This window comes from Dipodomys merriami, unplaced genomic scaffold, assembly GCF_024711535.1.
Source record: "Dipodomys merriami isolate MVZ:Mamm:240054 unplaced genomic scaffold, mDipMer1.0.p SCAF_16, whole genome shotgun sequence".
Taxonomy (NCBI): Eukaryota; Metazoa; Chordata; class Mammalia; order Rodentia; family Heteromyidae; genus Dipodomys; species Dipodomys merriami.
This window is the reverse complement of record NW_027202937.1, coordinates 11,737,701-11,760,868: the sequence shown is the minus strand read 5'-3', so window position 1 is coordinate 11,760,868 and position 23,168 is coordinate 11,737,701. Positions and strand designations below refer to the sequence as shown.

The 23,168-nt window shown below is 46.7% G+C and overlaps 1 protein-coding gene across 1 annotated transcript; it reads left to right on the top strand.

The window, feature by feature from the left end:
* Positions 1 to 6,700: 6,700 nt before the first annotated feature.
* On the top strand, positions 6,701 to 13,810 carry Mucl3 (mucin like 3). The gene is made up of 4 exons (XM_070023510.1): positions 6,701 to 6,782; positions 11,834 to 12,070; positions 12,248 to 13,188; positions 13,664 to 13,810. The coding sequence occupies exons 1-4, from the start codon at positions 6,701 to 6,703 to the stop codon at positions 13,808 to 13,810; spliced, it is 1,407 nt and encodes a 468-aa protein (XP_069879611.1).
* Positions 13,811 to 23,168: the final 9,358 nt, after the last annotated feature.

Genomic DNA, 23,168 nt, shown 5'->3' with positions numbered 1-23,168 from the left:
CACATCAAATGTTCTAAGTAGTAGGCTTAAAACAAAGTAGGGATTCATAACTTAATTTTCCTTTATTCCTGAGTGTCCTGAAGCCCAAAAGTTGTGTGTATGTGTGCAGTTACTTAATTTCCCAGATTCCTTTTAGGCCTTTGTGGTGTTGAGAGAGACCATAAACCCCACACTCAGCAGCTGGGAGTCAGACTTGAGTATCCTGCTCCCATTGCCCACCCAGTGCATGGACCCACTGTATTCAGTGTATTTATTGGCATGCAACAGAGGGACTACTGGAAGACAAGCAGGTTCAAGGCATGGTCCCAGCACCTGAGGCTAAATGCCCAGGTAACACAGGCTTCAGTTGTTCTCAGTCTTTGCAGGTAAAGTGGTGCGGGGGTCCTTTATGATGGAGGGTGACATTGGTCCCTGATGGGAGGTGGAGGAGGAGGCAGAGCTGAGGAACAGAAAGGACCAGAGTGAGGGGTAAGATGGCTCTTCAACCCCCTGCTTGTGACAGCCAGCTCCCAGCAGAGCCCAAATTGATTCCCAGAAACAAACAGCGCCCCCACCCCCGTCCCCAGTCTCTCCCAAACAGCCCCTTACTACCTTTCCAGGCAATTCCAGGAAGCTGGAGTCATGGGAGACATTGGCCAGAAAAGTCTTCAGCTTCACTTGCAAAGTCGCCGTTGGCCCTGAGAACCCAAAATTGCAGCTTAGGACCCTGCAGTCAGGGCTCTGTTCCTTCAGGGCGCAGGTACCTCCTGGCCCACACCTTGCATGATTCCTCCTTCAGGATGCCCCCCGACCGTCGCTCTGATGCAGGGATTTGCCTGGATCCTAGGAAGCTCCGCCATCTTTCAGTGGCCAAGGAGTCCCTCCCCTTTCTCCATGTTCAAGACACTCAGATGGCCACCTTCCAGCCCCTACCTGTTGCATGTGAGCTGGTGAGGAGGGATAAGAGAAGGAATAGGGGCAGTATGAGCCTCATTGTGGCCACCTCACTTCTCATCTGATGTCCCTGTGGTCTCTCAGTCCTTAACGGCAATGTGGGGGGAATAGGAGGAGGATCTGGGAACTGGATTTTCCAGTTCACCTTGTATGGCTTTCAGGACCCTGGAGTGGGCTCTTCATGGGGCTCTTGAGGAAAGGAGAGGGTAAGTCCCTTCTCTGGGTTTGTCCCTTGTTTTCATCCCTGTTAGCAAGTCTGTGGGGGAGGAAGGGAGCTGCTGGTCCTTTGAAGAGGAAAGCAGGGATCAGGGAGGTGGCTCACCAGCAGGTGTCTGAGCCCCACCCAAGCCTGGGCTTCTTGGTGCTCTTTAGTGATTAATTATTAACTTCTATTAATAGTCATCATTACTGCCACTCAGGGACTCAGGAATGTAGGCCCAACAGGGAGGGGTAATTAAGTCAAGTTCCTTTGCCAGCTAAGGTATCCTCTGTTTTAGCCTCTGGCTTTCCAAATGAGAAACCTAGAAAATGGGGACTTCCATCTTTGAGCAGTTTAAATCTCCAACACATCTTAGATACTCAGGTGGAGATTGGAGTTTCTACCAATTATCCACCCTACCTTTGCCCACCCAGGCAAAGGAAATATATGTAGCTATTCCAAACCAAGGGCAAGCACTAGGACCCATGTGTAGAGGGAGTTTGGGTCCCAACTAGTTTACAACCCTTCTTCAAAATACAGGAAACTGGGCTGGGACAGTGGCTCAGTGATAGAGTGCTTGCCTTGCATGCATGAGGCCCTGGGTTCGATTCCTCAGCACCACATAAGCAAAAATTAAAAAGCCGGAAGTGGCGCTGTGGCTCAAGTGATAGAGCACTAGCCTTGAGCTGAAGAGCTGAGGGACAGCGCCCAGGCCCAGAGTACAGGCCCCATGACCGGACCCCCCCCCCCAAAAAAAATACAGGAAACTAGCCAAGTACCAGTGGTGCACACCTGTAACCCTAGCTACTCAGGAGGCTGAGAGCTGAGGAGACCCCTATCTCCAATTAAGCACCAAAAAATAAAGGAGGGGGTAGGGGCTGGAAGCTTAGCTATGGCGCAAGTGTTAGAGGTAGAGTGCTAGCCTTGAGGGGAAAAAAAAGTCTCAGGGACAGTGCCCAGGCTCTGAGTTCAAGCACTGGTACAAACACACACAAATCTAGGAAACTAAGGCCCATAGAGAATGACTTGTTAAGGTCACCCAGCAGCTAATGGCAGAGAGATTAGAACACAGGAGGTCATGCTCAACAGACTGACACCTGAGTCACATGAACTATGTGATCCTCAAGGGCACAGGCCCTGCATCTTCCCCCCAGGCAAAATGAGTGGGAGCAAGTGCAGAAGGATGTAGGCAGAGAGGACTAGGCACCTGGAGAGAAGCCAAAAGCAAGACCAAGAAAATGGAGGAAGAGACAATCCACAGGGAGACATTCAGGTACTCCCAGGTTTACTAAGGAGGGCAGCAGGATCCCAGTGGGAAGAAAACTGAACAAAAAGCAGCATACACAAGACGTATAAGTAGGAAGAGAAAAGGGGACACAGAGGTTTTGGCGTACCTGGATCTTCCTAAGAAGAAAGATAAGAACCCTACTTTTTTCCAGGCTGATATTCCCCACTTTTTCTTTTTTTTTTCTTTTTTTTTTTGTTGGTCATGGGACTTGAACTCTGGGCTTGGGCGCTGACCCTCAGCTCTTCAGCTCAAGGCGAGCGCTCTGCCACTTGAGCCACAGCACCACTTTCAGTTTTTTAGTGGTTTATTGGAGATAAGAGTCTCACAGACTTTCCTGCCCGGGCTGGCTTTGAACCGTGATCCTCAGATCTCAGCCTCCTGAGTAACTAGGATTACAATGGTGAGACACCAGTGTCCGGCTCCCCCACTTTTTTGGGTTTTTTTGGGTCCGTTCGTGGGGCCTGAACTCTGGGCCTGGGTGCTGTCCCTCAGCTATGCAGCTCAAGACTAGTGCTCTACCACTTGAGCCACAGCACCACTTCCGGCTTTTTTCTTTTTGCTTATGTGGTGCTGAGGAATCGAACCCAGGGCCTCATGCATGCAAGGCAAGCGCTCTACCACTGAGCCACCTTCCCAGCCCTCCCCCACTTTTTCTATATAACAACAGCTGACACTGCTGTGCACCAGGCTCATATAAACCCTAGTGTTCCTAGATCACTTATGTGTACGGGTAAAGAATCTAAGATGCTGCATCTCTTGGAACTTGTACTGAGATGCCCACCTGGGTGGTGGAGTCCACTCAGCAGATTCAGCCCCAGTACTGGGCTTCAGGAATTTGAGGATGTCTGCACTGTCCCTTCGCATGCCATCTTCTCTTTCTCTGCCAAAGGAACAAAGAACCAAAACCATTTGGGGAAGAGGTGGTTCAGTTGTCCAGCCCATCCTTCCCCAAGGTCTTACACAGTCCTGACCATTTCCCCCTAGTCCTCACACTTGCTCCCAAATCCTACTTCCTTGAGATTATCCCTGTGTCCTGATCCTGAACAGTTGCACTTGTAAGAATAAGAGGAGGACTTTGGGATAGGATATTTCCATTATTAGGAGGAACAGAGCTGAGAACCAACTCAGGCCTGGGAAGGGGATGGTCGTTGTCAAGAGCTCAAGGTCTCACCCTCACTCTGCCCCTGCCCAGGGCTTCCTGGGCAAAGAGTTGGTTGGATTAACCTCTTGAGATACCTTAGTGACACCCATCCCCCAGAGATCACCTGGTGTTAGTTTAGGCCCAGACACAATGCTCTCTGAGGACTTGTGATAGGTCCCCAGTCTTTAAAGAACAAGGGGCTGGACCTATGATTAGGGTCCCAGAAGGGACCAAATCAGGGTGGGGCTGTGAGGAGGTTGGAGGGCTCAGAAGAAAGGAAGGCTCACCTGGTGACCATCACAGTGCTGAGTCACCACAGATCAAAAGGAATAGGCAAGATGGGATGTGATTGGTATGCATCTATAATCCCAGCTAGTTGGGAGTCAGAGATTTGAAGGATTGTGGTTTGAGGCCAGCCTGGGGCGGGAGGGGGAGCAGATAGTGAAACTACATCTCAATCAATAAGCCATAGATGCTGGAATATGCCTTTGATCCTAGCTATAAGTGTAAAGTACTTCCTATTCTGTCTCAGGGTTTCTGAAGCTCTTGCAGAGTCTGAGCCAGCACAGTTAGAGACTTTGACCATCCCTCTTTCTTTCCATTCTCACCCCTTCTCAACTATCAGACAGTTTTTTTTTTTCCTTAGGTAGTCCCCACACCTGCAGGTTGCCCCCTGACTCCCTAACACTTCCTAATTCTCTCCTTTGGGACAGGTGAAGAACTCAGCTCTGGGATGCACCTTGGACCACTTTGGGAGGATGGTAGCTAGAATCCTTCCTAAATAAAATGCCTCACACACCCCCTCCACTGGTCTTGCAGCCTCTGTGGGACTTGGCCGGGTGCCTGGGCAAGCACGCACTAGATTAGCACTCTCTGGTCCCAAGCTTGTTTGTCCTCATCTGGAAACTGAAGATGACATCCCACTGCCAGTCTCTCTGGTTATAACTTGTAAGGTGAGCATTAATACATGCTTCAGCACACAGAGATGCTCAACCATCTATTTTATGGTTGGCTCCTCTGCCTTTTAGCTCAATGAGCCAACACCACTGACTGTGAAAAGATCACCTTGGGCCCCTACCCACCAAGTTCCTCCTCTCTAGAGTCCTTTGAGTAGAGTTGTGACTAAAAGAAGTAGGAGGGAGTGTTCATCCACAAATTCTGACTACAGCTTGTCCTAACGTAGAAATTCTTACCTTTGGAATTATTGACATAAGGGGCTGGAGCATTCTTTCTGTGGAAGCTGTTCAAGTATTACAGGATGTTTAGCAGCACCCATCTTTGGCCTTCACCCACTAGATGCAGTAGCACCCATCTCTAAAGTGTGATAAGGTTGCATGATGGCTCACACCTATAATCCTAGCTACTCAGGAGGCTGACATCTGAGGATCACAGTTCAAAGCCAGCCCAGGCAGGAAAGGCCATGAGACTCTTTTCTCCAATAAACCACTCAGAAAACTGGAAGTAGTGCTGTGGTTCAAGTGATAGAATACTAACCTTGAGCTGAAGAGCTGAGGGACAGCACCCAGGTCCAGAGTTCAAGCCCCACGACTGACAAAAAAACAAAAAACAAAAAACCCGTGACAAGGTTGTCACCTAAAATTGTCTAATATTCCTTGGGGATGGAGGGATTGCTCCTCCCTACGGAAAATCTCTGCCTTAGAGTTTGGGGTTCCTAGAGAAAGGAAAAGGAGCAGTCAATCCCAAGTCCAGATGGAGTTATGGAAAAAGGTCTGCCTCTGCCTCAGTTTCCTGATCTTGTGGGATGCATTAAATCTGCCCAGTTCTGAGCATGTCAGTCTTTGGCCAGATTCCATGGAGCCTCATTAATCTCCCATTAATTCAATGAATGAGCTGTTGACCTCCTCTCCACTTCTTACCCATTCTAGCCCTACCTATGGTTGAGAAATCAGTCATACTGGATGATAAGAGAGATCCATGTGTTGCATCCTGCATGAGCCCCAGCTCTCCTGAGATCTGGCCTTCTCTCCCTGGGTCCCCAGGTTTATCCCCTCTCCCTGTTGCTCTTTTCCCTTAAGGCATTCACAGCCAACTCTGCTTCCACTCTATCCAGGGAACAAGCATTGATCCACTTGCCTCCAGAGTACCAGGCCCTGTCCTAGGTGCTGAGAACATGGCAGTGATGAAAGCAAGGACTTTGCCCAGGGCACTTACTTTCCATTGCCACAGGCCCCCATGGAGCCAACAGACCAGCCACAGAGGTGGTAGCAATCCAGGTAGCCCATCTTCTCCTATTCCAGCCCCAGGCACTTGTTCCTGAGCTAAAACTTTGTCACAGAATGGGAAGGAACGGAAGGGGAAACATCTGGGTTTCTAGAAATCAGGTTTGTCTTTCTGGGGTAGATGGGAGCTTGGAGGCTGGGGTGGTGATAGGGAGGGATAGAGTGAAGGCAGAAGCTCCCAGAGGCTGAACATCTCTGCCAGGGAGCTTGGCCTCAGGCCTTAGATGGCTGGAGCTGTCTGCATCCATGGTGTGACGTTTCTAGGCTCTGCATCTGACTTGTCTCAGTCTGCTTCCACCACTCCCCACTGCTTTATGTCTGAATGTGGGTATCTCGAAGCACCCGTCTTTGCATGGTGGGTCACACAAGGGTTTCCTCTCCCTTGCTCTTTCACCTGATCCTTGAGGACAGCCCCACCCAGGGTGGGAAGAATGACCCTGTGTGAGTCAAGGGTGTGGAGCCGGCTGAGAGAGAGGCAGGAGGCGAGTGTGAAACTGGAGAAAGATCCACAAGCCAATTTCTTCCCAGAGTCCCTCCTCATCCTGCCCCCAGCCAGAGCTCAGACTTCCTAGAACACAGACTCCAGTTTCTCAGCTCCCTGTAGCCTGGAGGCCACCCCTTCCCCAGGCCTCCTCTCTCTTGGGGCTGAGTCAAGATCCTGCCTGTGCCTGGCTCTATTTCCCTGCCTGCAGATCCCACCCTTTTGGTGGTGCCCGGGTATCTGACTTCGTGACGCAGTGGCTGCCGTCTCCCATTATCAGGGCACCCCGTGAGGTGGGGCAGCTCCATTTGTTTAAGGTTTAACTGTGAGGGGCCCCAGCCCCATGACATCAGACCTGGCCCCACATAAGATAAAGGATCCCCAGCTCATGGTCCCCAAACCACTGTGCAGCTCCGACATGGCCCAGCCAGCTGGTGGCCTCTGGTCCATTTTTGGCTTCCAGTGCTGCCTTTTCTTCCTGCTAGCTTCTTGGGAGTTCGGTAAGATGCTCACAAGGGTGAAGGGTTCATTATCACATAGGGGGATGGAAAATGAGAGAGAGCTCAGCTCTTGGTATTTACAGGGTTGGATGACCAATGGGAAACAAATGAAGGTGAGTGCGCCTGGGTGACTGTGTAGAGTTGTCTAGTGTGTCCATGGAATGAGTCTGCTTGCTAAGGGACATATTGGAGATGGAATATAGCTCTGTTCTTGAAGACATGGTCGACAGAACTGTACCATCCCCAGGTTGGGTTCTTCAAGCTTGCATAAATGGGCTGAATGGGCTGACGGCATTAGGTTGGTAGGGATGGGGAGCAGACATTCTTGGAGCATTTGCATGGAAAGAACTGACCAATCAATGATCATTTCATCCCCTCAGTATCCCTTGGGGTGGGTAATAACATCATTGTGGCTCATTGTTGAGGGTCTGGGACTTCTGAACCATTTAAAGGACCTGAGCAAGAAGGCAAAGTGATGGAGGACAAGGTCTATACCAGCTTCATCCTTGCATGTTTCAAGGCTGGTGGGATTTTCCTTTCTATGCTGCTAGCTGCTCATTTATTACTCAGTGAATTCATCCTTTATGTTTAAAAACAACTGGATGGAACGGAAAGCCTGATTTAAGCAATTACTTAAGATCTTTGAATCTCCTTCCCCTCATCTGTAAAACTGTAAGATCATAAATCTCTTTGTAAGATTGTGAACAAATTAAATAAATATGTGACCAGCATACTCCAGGAGTTCCACAAATGCCAACAGGTTTCCTGATGAGACTAGACTGGCCTATAAGCTGTGTTCTGTGGTCTTAACCAGGAAGAGTCTGGGCCAGAATGTGTATTTAAATCCTGTCTCCATTTCTTCCTGAGTCTCTCTGAGGTTATTATTAGACCACTCTAAACCTTCTTTCCTTATGTAAACCTTCTTTCTCCTTATGGGAGAAGCCAGGAGCCAGTGGCTCATGCCTGTAATTCTTGCCACTCAGAAGGATGAGATCTTCAGATCACAGAAGTGAAGTCAGCTGGAGCAGGAAAGACTGTGATGCTATTATCTCCTTAGACACCAAAAAATGAGTTATGGCTCAAGTGGTTGAGTGCTAACCTTGAACAAAAACACAAAAAACAGCTGGACACTGGTGGCTCACACCTGTAATCCTAGCTACTCAGCAGGCTGAGATTGGAGGATTATGGTTCAAAGCCAACCCAGGCAGAAAAGTCCATGAGACTCATCTCCAATTAACCACCAGAAAACCAGAAATGGCGCTATGGCTCAAGTGGTAGAGCACTAGCCTTGAGCTGAAGAGCTGAGGAACAGTGCCCAGGCCTAGAGTTCAAGGCCCACAACCTACCAAAAAAAAAAAAAGACAACAAAAACTATGGCCAGTGTTCAGGCCCTGAGTACAAGCCCAATGACTGGGACAAAAATATGGGAGAGCCGGGCGCTGGTGGCTCATGTCTGTAATCCTAGCTACTCAGGAGGCTGAGATCTGAGGATCATGGTTCAAAGCCAGCTCGGGCAGTAAAGATCATGAGACTCCTATCTCCAATAAACCACTAGAAAACTGGAAGTGGCGCTGTAGCTCAAGTGGTAGAGTGCTCGCCTTGAGCTGAAGAGCCGAGGGACAGTTCCCAGGCCCAGAGTTTAAGCCCCATGACCGACCAAAAAAAAAAAAAAAATATATATATATATATATATATGTGTGTGTGTGTGTGTGTGTGTATATATATATATATATATATATATATATGGGAGAATAGGATATAGTTCTCAATCTGAAGGAATTAATATTGGTCCTCACTCAAACCTGTTTTATAGTAAGTACTCAAAAAGTTTGGCTGAGGCTGTTGCTGTAGGATGATGTACAACTCACTTTTCTTCTATGAGTTAATTCCAGTTTCTCAATGTAAAACAGGTTGACAGTTTCTAGGAAACTTTCTGGGCATTAAGAGATCAGTCAGCATAGAAAAGAATCCAGAAAGATAATTGTCTGGCATTCTGTTACTGTGACAAAATATCTGATAATCAACATATAGAGGTGAAAAGTTTGTTTTTTGCTTATAGTTTTGGAGGGTTGAATCTATGAACAATTTTCTTTGTTTCTCTGGCATACGGTGGTCCATCATAGTGGTAACATATGGCAGAGCAAAGCCAGGAATGAAAAAGAAGAGTGAGCTAGTATGCCCTTGAAGGTATTCCCTTCAAGGGCCTACCTCTAATAACCTAAAGTTGTCCCCCTGGACTCTACCTCCTGAATGTTCTACCACCTCCCAGTGGTGTTTCACTGGGGACCAAGCCTTTAACCTATGGGCCTTTGATCAGCATTTAGTTTCCAGATCCAAACTATAGTACCTAGAGAAGATCCTAATCAGTGACAAATACTGTTTAGAATTGCTGTCAAAAGGATCAGAGAAGCCAGGTGCTGGTGGTCATGCTTGCAGTCCTAGCTACTCAGGAGGCTAAGATCTGGGGATCTCAGTTCAAAGACAGCCTGGGGAAGGAAAGTCTGTGGGATTCTTATCTCCATTAAAACTACCAAAAATCTGGATTTGGAACTGTAGCTCAATTGGTAGAGTACTAGCCATGAGCACAAACACTCAGGGATAGTACCCATGCCCAGAATTCAAGTCCAAAGACTGGCACGTGTATACACACACACAAATCAGAGTAGAGTGGGGGCTAGAGAACTCAGCCTTTCTTTCTCTCCCAATCTTGATTCCCTTCAAGGTTTGCCTTTTTCTATTCCCTTTACCCTCTTTTTGTCCCACCCACATTTGCCACTTGGAGCCTGAGTTCCCCAGCCCCCTTCTCCTTGTCAGCATATGGGTGGGTAGATCATGGATTCCTGTGGCTGGGAACAGTTCCAGGCTCTGGCTGCCACCTTAAGCTAATAGAGATCAGCAATCTCAGTTTTGAAATCACAATCTCTCTTTATTCTCTGGTGATCTCCTGCTTCTCCTTCTTGTCTCAAAATCTGTGACAAGTTCTCTGTCCCTTCCCGTTTTCCCCATGAAATTGGGGCCTATATCTGTCCACTGATAGAGATATTTTCCTCCACACCCTGTCCTTAAACATAGGTAGTCCCTCCCACCACTTAGCATTAAGTGAAGAGAGGGACCCATTGGGGAGATTTCTTTGCCAAAATGGCAACTTCCCATTTCCTTTCTCTGATTCAACCTCTACTTCTTTTACTATACTTCCCTTACAACCTGTCTATCTGCTAATCTCTATGGGAAGTTTTTTTATTTAATTTTATTTTATTGTAAAGATGCTGCACAGAGGGGTTAGAGTTACATGAGTACATTTCTTTTTTTATTGTGAAAATACTGTACAGAGGGGTTACAATTACATGGGCAAGATAATGAATACATTTCTTATCAAGTATTATAGCCTCCTCCTTTGTTTCCCCTTCCCATCCTCCCCCCACCCCTCCACCCAATCCTCCCTGCTCCCCCCCCATCTATGGGAAGTTTTTATTTTTTATTGTTATTATAAAAGGTGATGTACAGAGGGGTTACTGTTACATAAGTCAGGTAAAAGACAATGTCACCCCTTTCCCTTGTTCTCTCTCTATGGGAAGTTTTACCAGAGGTCTTATCTTAGTTTCCCACTTGGTTACATATAGAAGAAGCCTGGAATAATATGAAAAGGAGATTCTTTCCCTCCCTGCTCTGCTGTGGTAAGGGAATTCCATTCCACAGATACTAAAAGAGCAACCTGAATAGCAAAATGACATTCAAACCCTGCTCTCAAAATTGTCCAATTCAGCCCAGGAACGACTCATCTCCAATAAACTACCAGAAAACTGGAAGTGACTCTATGTCTCAAGGGTGTAGAGCAGTTGCCTTGAGCTGAATAGCTGAGGGAGAGCACGCAGGCTCAGAGTTCAAATCCCACAACTGACCAAAAAAATTGTCCAGTTTGGCAGACATGATAGGAAGTAGATATTGACAGGCACATGGGCACAGTAATGTCAAGCAAAAGTTATCAGGAAAGAGAATAGGACTTATTTTGTATGTGACTGTACTAGTGCTTGTATTGGGACCCTAAGCACTGACTGCCCCTTAGCTTTTTTGCTTAAGGTTGGTGCTCTGCTACTTGAGTCACAGCTCCATTTTCCAGCTTTTGGGTGATTAATTGGAGATAAGAGTCTCATGGAGTTTCCTGCCTGGGCTGGCTTTGCACCATGATTCAAAACTTTTTTTTGTTTGTTTACTTTTTTTTCTGGTTTTTTTGTTTTGTTTTGTTTTTTTGGGTCCAGTCGTGGGGCCTGAACTCTGGGTCTGGGCACTGTCCCTCAGCTCTTCAGCTCAGGGCTAGCGCTCTACCACTTGAGCCACAGCGCCACTTCCAGCTTTTTTCTTTTTGCTTATGTGGTACTGAGAAATCGAACCCAGGGCCTCATGCATGCAGGCAAGTGCTCTACCACTGAGCTACCTTCCCAGCCCAACTTTTTTTTTTTTTTTGCCACTCCTGGGGCTTGAACTCAGGGCCTGAGCACTGTCCCTGAGCTTCTTTGTGCTCAAGGCTAGAACTCTACCACTTCAGCCATAGTACCACTTCTGGCTTTTTCTGTTTATGTGGTACTGAGGGATTAAACCCAGGGCTTCTTGCATGCAAGGCAAGCACTATACCACTAAGCCACATTCCCAGCCCCTCAAAACTTTTGAATACTGAGATGATACTAGATCTTATGCACTTAGAGGAACTTGGAGAGATCCCAGAAGGCCCTCGGATCAGCTGAGATGAGGCAAAGGAGGCAAGTGATGTTTTGTTGAAGGCATAATTTTAAAGAAGGTCCAAAGGCTAGAGATGGGAATGGGGATCAGACATCATGGCATTCTAAGGAAATGTGGCTGGGGAGACATATCTATAGAGGAGATGCATGGGAGCCCTAGAAGTGGAAGGAATGAGGGAAGAACGTACAGAAAATTTCTAATTTGCCTTTTTTCACCCACAGGTGCTACAAGATCTCAAGAAGTTCAGAAAGTTGGTGAATCCCTACCATCTGTTCCTCTATTACCCGCTACTCCAGACCCTTCTGCTCTGCACTCAGCACAGAAATCTCCAGACCTCCCCAGATCTACAGAAAGCCAGAAGTCCAAACGCCACTGCAGCACCACCCGCAGCTCCAAGCCAGTTCACAATCCTGAAACCACAGGCCACAAAAATGCAATAATTCATCATAACACTTCTGAACAAAACATCAGTAGCCAAGGACAAGACACAATGAGCCGCAGTGGACGCTCTGTCAATCATGCTACCTCCCCTACTACCCGGAAGTCACCACCTGGTGAAAAACATCCAACCTCAGCACCCAGGGGCAAAACAACTTGTAAAACCACAAGAAGTACATCAAGAGCAACGAGAAGCTCAGGTACAACTGTAAGACCTGTGGAAAAGACCATTACGAATTCACATAATAACAGAATCACCTCACACATGACTACAACTTCTTCTCACAATTCAGTCAATTCAGAGATTAACATGAAGATATCACATAGGACTCCAAGAACCCCAGGAAAATCAGAAGTTGCTAAAGATGACAGGACTACAAGTGCCTCAGACAGGCCTCTCATAAGGACTACAGCACCCATCAAAGAGACCACATCAGCCAATGAGATCACAGGAAGCCATGCAATAACTACAAGGCATGTCGAAAGGGTCACATTGGCTGATAAGACCACAAGAGTGCCTACAGTGCCTACAGTGGAGCATGAAGGAGAGACTACATTGGCTGGTGAGACCACAAAAGCCCACCCAATGCCTACGGTGAAGCATGAAAGAGAGACCACATTGGCTGATGAGACCTCAAGAGCCCACCCAATGCCTACAGTGGAGCATGAAGGAGAGACCACATTGGCTGATGATTCCACAAGAACCCATGCAATGCCTGTAGAGCATGGAGGAAAGACCACATTGACCCATGAGAAGATCACACATGTCTCAGAAAATTCTACAGCATATCCAGAAGAGACGACAACCCCAGAGAAAGCTACAAGAATCATAGAAAATCCTACCATATACCCAAAGAACACCACACTAACCACAAAGATGGTAAAAACCTCATTAAAATCCACAGAAAACCCAGGAAAAATAGAAGTCACAGAAACTACAAGGCCTCCAGTCAAGATTACAGGAGACAAATCCAGCCCTACTACCTGTCTTTACGTCAACAAAACTGAGATTACCCATCAAGGACTCATTGGTTCTTCAGAACTTACCACAAGCTCCATCCTTTCAAAAACCCCAGGCAACCAGAGCCTTCCATACCCCGATATCGATGGCTCACAGGGAGGTCTCCACGCTGGAGTGACAAGGGAGAATGATTCATTCCCTGCATGGGCAATAGTTATCGTGGTCCTAGTGGCTGTGATTCTCTTGTTGGTATTCCTTGGCCTGGTCTTCATGGTAAGGAACAAGGGTGACTCAGAGACATGAGACCATGAGATAGGTAGTTATGGAGAGGTTAGGGGGTCTGAGCTAGAATAATAACGTTAGGAAAAGGGACATCATGGAGGTGGAATGTGATAAAAGTGAAATAATTAAAACTAAGCAGGAAGTGATGAAATGAAAAAAGTTGGAATTGATCTGTGACTGAGATTTTAAAAAGCGGAGGAAAACAGGTGGGGGGGGGTCAACAGGAGTCTGTGAGGATAAAGGGTATAAAGACAAGGAAAATACAACAGAGTAGAGGGCTAAGATAGAATTTGGCACTCAGAGTATTGGATCTGGGGCTGGAATGATTATACAAGCTGGTTGGAATCTTTGGAAAGGAGCAAACCAAGGGCACAGAGTTAAAAATTAAGAGCCTGAATTGTGGACATTAAGCAAAGCAAATGGCATGACAGGTGCCATTCTCATTTGTTTCTCATCTCAATCTCAGGTCTCCTGTATGACTCGGGCACGCCATACACTGACCCGGAATGCTGAGGACAATGACCCAGAGGACAATGAGGGGCCCAATTCCTACCCTGTCTACCTGATGGAGCAGCAGAACTTGCAAATGAGCCAAATCCCTTCCCCACAGTGATCTTTTAGAAGGCATATATCCCCAGCTCTTCCAGGCTCTACTCCTTCCCTGAATGATGAAGTAGACTCACAATGTTTATTTCTTGGACTCCAAAAGGCTAATGAATACTAGTAGTATAGTTGACAGCATTAAGCCTCCTCCAGAGAATGTGGTGGTAACAAGAAGGTGCAAGTTTCCAAGTAAAAGAAGGAAGAACAGTACAAGCAAGTGTTTTCTGTAGAAGGTGATGATCTGAGAATGAGAAGGTGTTTCATGGATATGTGGGGTAGGGACCAATACAGTACACTGAGTCCTGGAAGGGGTATGGAGGGAGTCATAGGAGTCTCAGAAGGCAATGCTCCAAAGTGACTTGTGAGTCAGAGGTCTTGGGAATCAGAGAGAATGACAGAGCCCTGGCATTTCAAATCATAGACACCCCTCACCAGGATACTTACCTTTTTTTTTTTGTCAGTCATGGGCTTGAACTCTGGAACCTGGGCACTGTCTCTGAGCTCTTCAGCTCAAGTCAAATAGTGCCACTTACAGTTTTCTGGTAGTTAACTGGAGATAAGAGTCTCATGGACTTTCCTGCCCAGTCTGGCTTTGAACTGTGATCCTCAGATCTCAGCCTCCTGAGTAGCTAGGATTACAGGTGTGAGCCACCAATGCCTGGTGCCCTTCTTTTTTTAATGAAGGAAAAAATAAATTCTAAGAAGCAAAGAAGATTTACAGTATTTTCTTCTCTACTCTCTTCCCTCTCCCTCCTGAACTCCTGAATCCCTTAGTTTTTCCTCCATGTCTATAGTGGGCTTCCTGTAGGTTTGGATGGCACACAGGGAGTGGATTTTTGATTGGCCTACAGTCTCATGCACGCAGCCCCATCCCAGACCTTTCCTGATGGTGCCCCCACTCAGATCCTATTCTCTTGTCTCTTCTACTAGAAGCCAGTTCTGACTTGATCTTGCAAGTCCCCCAGTTTCTCTACTCCCTGGTCCTCTCTCCTCACATCTTCCCCAATGTTCTGGTTTTCTCCTTGTAGGCATTTCATCTGTGAGTGCCTTCTGGATTTTCTCTCCCAACACATTACAGCCTTTTTACCTACTACTGATTGGGGAAGCAGGCCGGAGTTGGGGGACAGGGTGGAGGGAGGACAGTGCACAAATACAGTTCCTTTTTATCATCAGTGTTTTTATAATAAACTATAACATTTATAAAGAAAAGACTCAGAGGACTATCAGGAGAATTGACTGGTGTTCTTGGCTCTGGCTGTGACCTTCTTGATGATCCCTGGGCAGGAGGGGCTGACGCCCAGGACAGGGATTCTTTGGGGCAACAAGAGAGGGGAATTTCAATTTCTGTTGTTTCTAAAATGGCTGTTTCTGGATCTAGATTTTTTTTTTAAATTTAGTTCAACTTTTTTTTTTTGGCTGGTCCTAAGGCTTGAACTCTGAACCTGAGTGCTGTCCCTAAGATTCTTTTTCTCAAGGCTAGCACTCTATAGCACTTAAGCCTCAGCACCACTTCCAGCTTTTTCTGAATAGTTTATTGGAGATAAGAATCTCACCAAGGGCTGGGAAGGTGGCTTAGTGGTAGAGCGCTTGCCTTGCATGCCTGAAGCTCTGGGTTCAATTCCTCAGCACCACATAAGCAAAAAGAAAAATCTGGCAGTGGTGCTGTGGCTCAAGTGGTAGAGCGCTGGCCTTGAGCTGAAGAGCTGAGGGACAGCGCCCAGACCCAGAGTTCAGGCCCCACAACTGGACCCCCCCCCTCCACACACACACAAAAAGAAGAATCTCACCAAGCCAGGTGCCAGTTGGTAGCTAGCTACTCAGGAGGCTGAGATCTGAGGATCAAGGTTCAAATCCAGCCTGGGCAGGAAAGTCTATGAGACTCTTATCTCCAATAAACCACCAGAAAACCAGAAGTGGTGTAGTGGCTCAAGTGGTAGAGTGCTAGCCTTGAGCTGAAGAGCTGAGGGGCAGCACCCAGGCCCAGAGTTCAAGCCCATGACGGAGGGCCTCCCGTCACCAACTCTCCTGCCTGGCATGGCTTTGTTTTTTTTTGTTTTTGTTTTTTGTCGGTCGTGGGGCTTGAACTCTGGGCCTGGGCGCTGTCCCTCAGCTCTTCAGCTCAAGGCGAGTGCTCTACCACTTGAGCTACAGGGCCACTTCCGGTTTTCTGGTGGTTTATTGGAGATAGGAGTCTCACGGTCTCTCCTGCCCGGGCTGGCTTTGAACCGCGATTTTCAGATCTCAGCCTCCTGAGTAGCTAGGATTACAGGCGTGAGCCTGGGATGGCTTTGAACCACAGTCCTCAGATCTCAGCTTCCTGAGTAGCTAGGATTACAGGCGTGAGCCACTAGCACGTGGCTTTCTGCGTCTAGATTAAAACAAAAACAGCCTGAGCTCAAGACAAATTTATATGCAAGGTACAAAATGAGGGGAAGTGTTTTGTTTAATAATTTTAAGCATCCATAAAATGATCTGTTGTGGATATAAGGAAATATAAAATATAGTTCTAACCTGAGACATAAGCGCAAATTAAATTTATACAAAAGGAAATGAAAAAGTTCTTCAGGAGTTGTCACAAGGAAGTATCATGCAGAATAAAACAACACTGCAACTAATTAAACTCAATACTTATCAGCCTCAACCAGGCCTTTTTTTTTTCGCCAGTCATGGTCTTGAACTCAGGGCCTGGGCACTGTCCTTGAGGCTCTTTTGCTCAAGGCTAGCACTCTACCACTTTAGCCACAGTGCCATTTCTGGCCTTTTCTGTTTATGTGGTACTGAGGAATCAAACCCAGGGCTTCATGCATTCTAGGCAAGCACTCTAACCAGTAAGCCACATTCCCAGCCCACAGGCCAATTTTTATGTTAAGACTCCAATCCTTCCCCCAAACCATTCTGGGTCCATGTGTCAGTTCCAACAGAGCCCTGCCCTTCACTCTGGACATCGTGGTCACTATTTGCTGTATTTGGCATTTCCATCTCTCTGAGACCACAACCCCCACAGTAAACCCAATCTTTTACTCATATCTCCCTGACTTATCTGGCTCTGCCTGCCAACAGAGGCCAGCTCTGGGCTGGATGCCCTGGGGCCTGAAGTCTCTCTGGATATCTCACCTGAGACTGCTTCTGCTTAGGGCAGTATGGACTCTAGTCTCAGAAAGGAGGCATCCCAGCTGCCACAGGTGGCTGGTGAAAACCTGTGGTATGTGGATTTCTAGGTTCTGGGAGCTAGCTACGGATCCTGCCAGAAAAAGAGGGTTATGATGTGTGGTTTTATGTGGTCTGGACAAACAGGCACTCAGCTGCCAGAACTGGCCTAGGAAAGATGCCGGAACCTTCTAGATCCAACCCCTGACAATTGAGTCCCCTCCCTTAGTCCCAACTCTAACTAAAAGGATACAGTGAAATATAAACACCTTTGCCTCTAGAGTCAAACAGCCAACCAGACCCACCCCTCCCCAGCCTGAGGCACATAAAAGGAGTGGCAGGATCTGGCTGCTCCCAGCTCCCTTTTCTGGATTCCAACCTCCCTTCCTCACTGATTACCACCCTGAAATCTATGGAATGTGTTCTTTAAGCACCTCCAGGCTGGGCCCTAAGGGTCATTATCCCTAATTACTTAATTAGTAGGCCTATAAGGAATCCACTCCCACTGCTAGGTCACCCGCCTGGAGTAGGTCAGAGCAGGAAGTGAGAGTCCAGGCCCAGGAGGGCAGGCTGGGTGGTAGTAGCAGAACTCCAGATTCTGCACCTCCCATCCTTCCCTGGGGGCTGCTTCTGGCCTCAAGGATCTTGGATTTCTTTCTGTGAACAAAGCTGATTCCTTCTGGCCTTACTGGGCACTCACATGGCAACCCAAATCTAGCTCCCGGTTCAGTGCCTGCCCTAATTGCCAGATCAACAGGCCTGGGTTTTGCTCCCATGATACATTGATGACAAACTTGCCAAACCATCTGTGCTTTGCTTTCTCCAACATTGCAGCCACCGATCTTCCCATTAGCCTGTCAGCTGGTTCTTTTATAGATGAGAAAATGAGGTGCAGCAAGGCCTTGTTTGATGTCCCAGGCTCCTGTGGACCAAGGAGGTTTATGTTCTCCAACCTCACTTCACTGTGCTTTTGTAGCAGGACCAGGATGTGTGGGAGATGGTACCTGAGGTTTGTGACACAGTCCAGTGTCTTCTTTCACAGTCCAGATCTCCTCTTACAGTCCCATCAACTTGGTCTTCTGTCCCCACCATCAGCAGGTTCGTCATGAGGCTTGAACTCTGGGCCTGGGCACTGTCCCCAATCTCTCCAGCTCAAGGCAAGCACTCTATCACTTGAGCCACAGAACCACTTCTGATGGTTAATTGGAGATAAGAGTCTCCTGGACTTTCCTTCTCAGGCTGGCTTTGAACTGTGATCCTCAGATCTCAGCCTCCTGAGGATTACAGGCATGAGCCACTGGCTCCCGGCCTGAGTCAAGCTCTTTACCAACAGCCTCATTGAACCTCTGAGACCCATGAAGTGACATCCTAGTAGCCAGTCCCCTAAAGGTTTTCTAGACCCCCAAGGTCTAGCAATCCTCTCCTTTTCTTGCAATTTTTTTTTTTTTTTTTTTTTTTTTTTTGGTCATGGGGCTTGAACTCGGCCTGGGCGCTGTCCCCGAGCTCTTCAACTCAAGGCTAGCGCTCTACCACTTGAGCCATAGCACCACGTCCGGCTTTGTTCTCCTTATGTGGTGCTGAGGAATGGAACCCAGGGCCTCATGCATGCAAGGCAAGTGCTCTACCACTGAGCCACCTTCCCAGCCCCCTGCCTTCCTTCTTCTTATCCCCTCCCCCTGCCACTCCATTCATCACAGCAACAGGAGAGCAAGATGGAGTAAAACTGCTCACTTTGTGACCAAGAAGGGAAAAAGAAAAAGAGGAAGGAATTCTACAGTCTCATTGAAAGACATACCTCCAAAAACCCTAGAACCCACTAAGGTCCCACGTCCTAAAGACTCTACCACCTCCTGTAGCTCCACCTTGGGGATCAAGCCTTTGATATAGATCTTTTGGATAGGTGAGGGCCTACTTACCCAAAGCATAGTATGGTAAGTAGACAAATCATTAAATTTCCCATTGAAGCTGAATGCCAGTGGCTCACACCTGAATTCCTAGCTATTCAGGAGTCTGAGATCTGAGGATTGCAGTTAGAAGCCAGCCTGGGCAAGAAAGTCCCTGAGACTCTTAGCTTCAAGGAATCACCAGAAAACCATTAGTGGTGTAGTAGCTTAAAGTGGTAGAGAGCTAGCCTTGACCAGAAAAAGCTCAGGGGCAGTGTCCAAGCCTGGAGTTCAAGCTCACAACCAACAAAAACAAATAAACAGATAACTTTTGTGTGTGTTTGCTCAAGGCTGGCTCTCTACCACTTAAACCACACCTACATTTCTGGTGCTTTTTTTTTTTTCTCCAGTCCTGGGACTTGAACTCAGGGTCTGGGCACTGTCCCTGAGCTTCTTTTTGTTCAAGGCTAGTGCTCTACCACTTGAGCAACAGCGCCACTTCTAGTTTTTCTGTTTATGTGGTACTGAGGAATTGAACCCAGGGCTTCATGCATGCCAGGCAAGTATGCTACCACCGAGCCACATTCCCAGTCCATCTTTTTTTAAAAAAAAAAACAACATGTTTTTATGTTCATCTTTCAAACACAGAGCATCTGGCTTTCTTTTTTCCTGGTTAATTGGGGATAAGTCTCTAAGATTTGTCTGCTTGGGCTGGTTTCAAACTATGATCCTCACATCTCAGCCTCCTGAGTAGCTAGGATTACAGGAGTGAGCCATTGGCACTCAGCTTCAATGGGAAATTTAATGATTTGTGAGCCACTAGCACCTGGACATTTTAAATGTGTTTAAATGTTCAGTTCAGTGTCGAGTACATTACTATGGCAGGGCAACCATCCTGAGTGATGAGTAGAAGTAAGATTGATAGAAACAGGAATCTGAAATAGGGATTCAGAAACTCCTTCTCCTCCCTGAGTTAGACATTGAAGCTACTTCTGTGTGTCAGAGCAACTTAGTTTCTCCAGACAAGAATGGGTTAAGCCAGGCGCCAGTGGCTCACCCCAGTAATCCTATCTACTCCGGAGGCTGAGGTCTGAGGATCACTGTTCAAAGTCAGCCTGGGGCAGGAAAGTCCACGAGATTCTTTTCTCCAATAAACCATTCAGAAAACCGGAAGTGACGTTATGGTGCAAGTGGTAGAGCGCTTGCCTTGATTCCGGGAAGATGGCGGAGGAGAAGGTGGAGGCTAAACAAGCTCTCGCATAGAAAGCAGTTTTAGTGCTCCAGTGAACAGTCCTAAGCCAGAGAATCACACCAAGTGTGCCATCACAGGACAGAGAGTCAAGCCAGAGAGGGAAAATCCAGGCAAGGAGACAGATCTGAGCTCTTGCCAGCAGCCTCGGCAGCCGCTGCCATACCTGCAATACAGAGAGTCCGGGACAAAAACGCCAGATGCAGCGGGAGACCAGATTCTACTCAACACCAGCAAGAACTGACAAGGAGCAGACATCTTCATCCTGCATATCGCAGACCAGAGACGACCCAGGAACCAAGACTCGGTGTGAGTAGCAGCCTGACGTCCTCCTTCTCAGGGAGCAAAGGAGGGAAGGCCATCCCTCCCCCCCACTACCGGAGATCTCCATCTTTGATACTGACAAAGGCCCGGCTGAGCTGCTAGCTCCAACTCAGGCCTTGGAAGAAACCTAGAGTCATTTAGAACCTAACCTGACCTGCCAGACTCAGCTCCACCCAGGGAAAAGTCACCCAGCTCGGGCTGCCAACCCCAGGAGTGGCTTTCTTCACTGGGCAAACTGAGCCAGAGAATCAATCCAGGTTGGGCTCTGTGAGTGTCTCTGGAGCTAGCCCCCAGGGAAAAGCTACTGTTTGCTGAAAAGGCCTCAACTCTACCCAGAACCTAGCCTCATCACAGCATCTCCAAACTGGAGGAAACAGCCATCTCCCTCTTTTGTGATACTCAAAGCAGATCTCCCTCCCAATGAACTAGCTTTGGGAGGAGGATCACAAAATCCTGGGTAAAGCAGAGCATTTTTCTGCCTGCTCAAACAAACTGACTTAAGAAACCAACCAAGCCACAAGAAAATCAAACACCACAAGCAGACCAGAGACTCGAACAAGAGACTGGTTACAGACACAAGGGAGATACAGGATCTTCCCATCCCCCCAAAGAAAATCAAAGAACTCTTTTTTTTTTTTTGTACCTTTTATTTTAAAATTTTTTCTAAAACTTCTTTTAATTTTTAACGTTAAAAAAATTGTTTTCTGGGGCTGGGAAGGTGGCCTAGTGGTAGAGTGCTTGCCTTGCATGCCTGAGGCCCTGGGTTCGATTCCTCAGTACCACATAAGCAAAAAGAAAAAAGCTGGAAGTGGCGCTGTGGCTCAAGTGGTAGAGCGCTAGGCTTAAGCTGAAGAGTTGAGGGACAGCGCCCAGGCCCAGAGTTCAGGCCCCACTACCGGACTCAAAACGAAACAAAATTTGTTTTGTATTAACTTTTTTTTTCTTCCTCTTATTTTTATTTTAAAGGTATTTGTGTGTGTGCTTTTTTTAAATTTTGTTTAGCTCTACTGACCTTTTGACCCTTTTTTTTCTTCTCACTCTTTTCACTTTTTCTTCTCTTTTGCTCTTCTTTGTGTGACTTAATTGCTGTTCTGCTCATCCTCAGATATACCAGTAGTCGATTATTAGACCTTATCCCCTATTGTGTACACACTTAATCCAGAAATTTATTACTCAACTCAAAACCTCTTAGACTTAAATTCCTTAATAGCAGTACTACCTCTTTATACCTATAAAATATTTTAAGCATTTTTATTCTTAAGTTTTTCACGTCTTTTTTTAATTTTTGTTTTTCTATTTTTTCTTGTCTCTTTTTTTTCTTCTTTTTTTCTCTCTCTCTACTATCATTCTATCCAACCTATTTCCCACTTTGAGATTAGGATTTAGTTAACTCTCCCTCTGCCTTTCCACATCCCTCTATTCCTATTTTTACCCACATCTCTCCCTAAGCCTAATAATTTCTGGATTGGCAAATTCTTCTTTGCAGTTCGTAGCCCATTAATACATAGTTGTTTGATGTTGAATAGATATATCTGTTGAACTAGATTGTATCTACAGACTTTTGACTGTGCAACTACAGACTTTGTTTGATGCTTGCCTTAAGATAGTGTTCTAGCACAAAACTGGTGTTACTTTGATTCCAAATGGGCAGAGCTAGCCGGAAAAACACAAGAAAAATGGCAAGTCCAGGTATCTCTACTCCCAATCATGATAATCAGGAGACAGAACAGATAATGAATAATCCAGAGGAGAGTTCCCAAAAAGCTCTACAAACACTACTGGTAAACATGGTAAATGAAAAGATTGAAAACCTACAAAGGACTCTGTATGAGCGTGATAGGGAGAGAGAGGAGGCATTCCAAAGGTTTATACAGGAATATCATGAGCGTGCGGAAGCTACTCAAAGATTGATACAGGAAGTGCGTGAGCAGCTTGAGAACATCAGAACTACAGGAATCCCACGAACGGGAGGAAGCTAGTCAAAGAGTAATACAGGAATTGAGAGAGCAGAATGAGAATAGACAAAGATCACTAAAGGCATTCATGGAATCCATAAACAGAGCAGTATAACCCCTGCTTTCACTGTATTTGATGTTGGTATAATTTGTGGAGGGGAAGGGAAAAAACAAATCGTTTAAATAGGGATACAGGTAGACCCATTGCAACAATGAGATGTACAAGTTGTTATGTTGAAAATGAACTTTACAACTTTGGTGGGTGGGGGGGGGATGGGAAGGGATGGGAAGGGTAAACAAAGGAGGAGGCTACAATGCTTGATAAGAAATGTACTCATTATCTTGCCCATGTAATTGTAACCCCTCTGTACAGTATTTTCACAATAAAAATCAAAACAAAACAGAAGAATGGGTTTTTCCCTCTTGATGATGTCACCTGTATTGCAAATTGATGCCAGACTACAATCTTGGAGTCCATTTGTCATTGACTAAGCCACTGAGAGCTGCTCTGGGACCTGCAGCTGCAGCATGGCCTTGGGAAAATCTTCCCTGCAGGAGATATCACAGTTGGCCTTATCTCTGTGGATATCCCAGCCTGATTCATGGCAGGCAGATGGGTATTTTCTGTCTGGTTTTTACTTTCTCACATAGCATAATATTAAGACCAAGCAGGGGATGGGAAGGTGGCTCAGTGGTAGAGCGCTTGCCTTGCATGCATGAGGCCCTGGATTCGATTCCTCAGCACCACATAAGCAAAAAGAAAAAACCTGGAAGTGGCACTGTGGCTCAAGTGGTAGAGCATTAGCCTTG

Bases quoted from the DNA above. Each gene is read 5' to 3' on its own strand.
- Mucl3 (XM_070023510.1), top strand. From the start codon at position 6,701: ATGGCCCAGCCAGCTGGTGGCCTCTGGTCCATTTTTGGCTTCCAGTGC. The intron at 6,783-11,833 runs GTAAGATGCTCA...CTCTGCACTCAG, and splicing joins GCTAGCTTCTTGGGAGTTCG to CACAGAAATCTCCAGACCTC. The intron at 12,071-12,247 runs GTGAAAAACATC...CTCACAATTCAG, and splicing joins TACCCGGAAGTCACCACCTG to TCAATTCAGAGATTAACATG.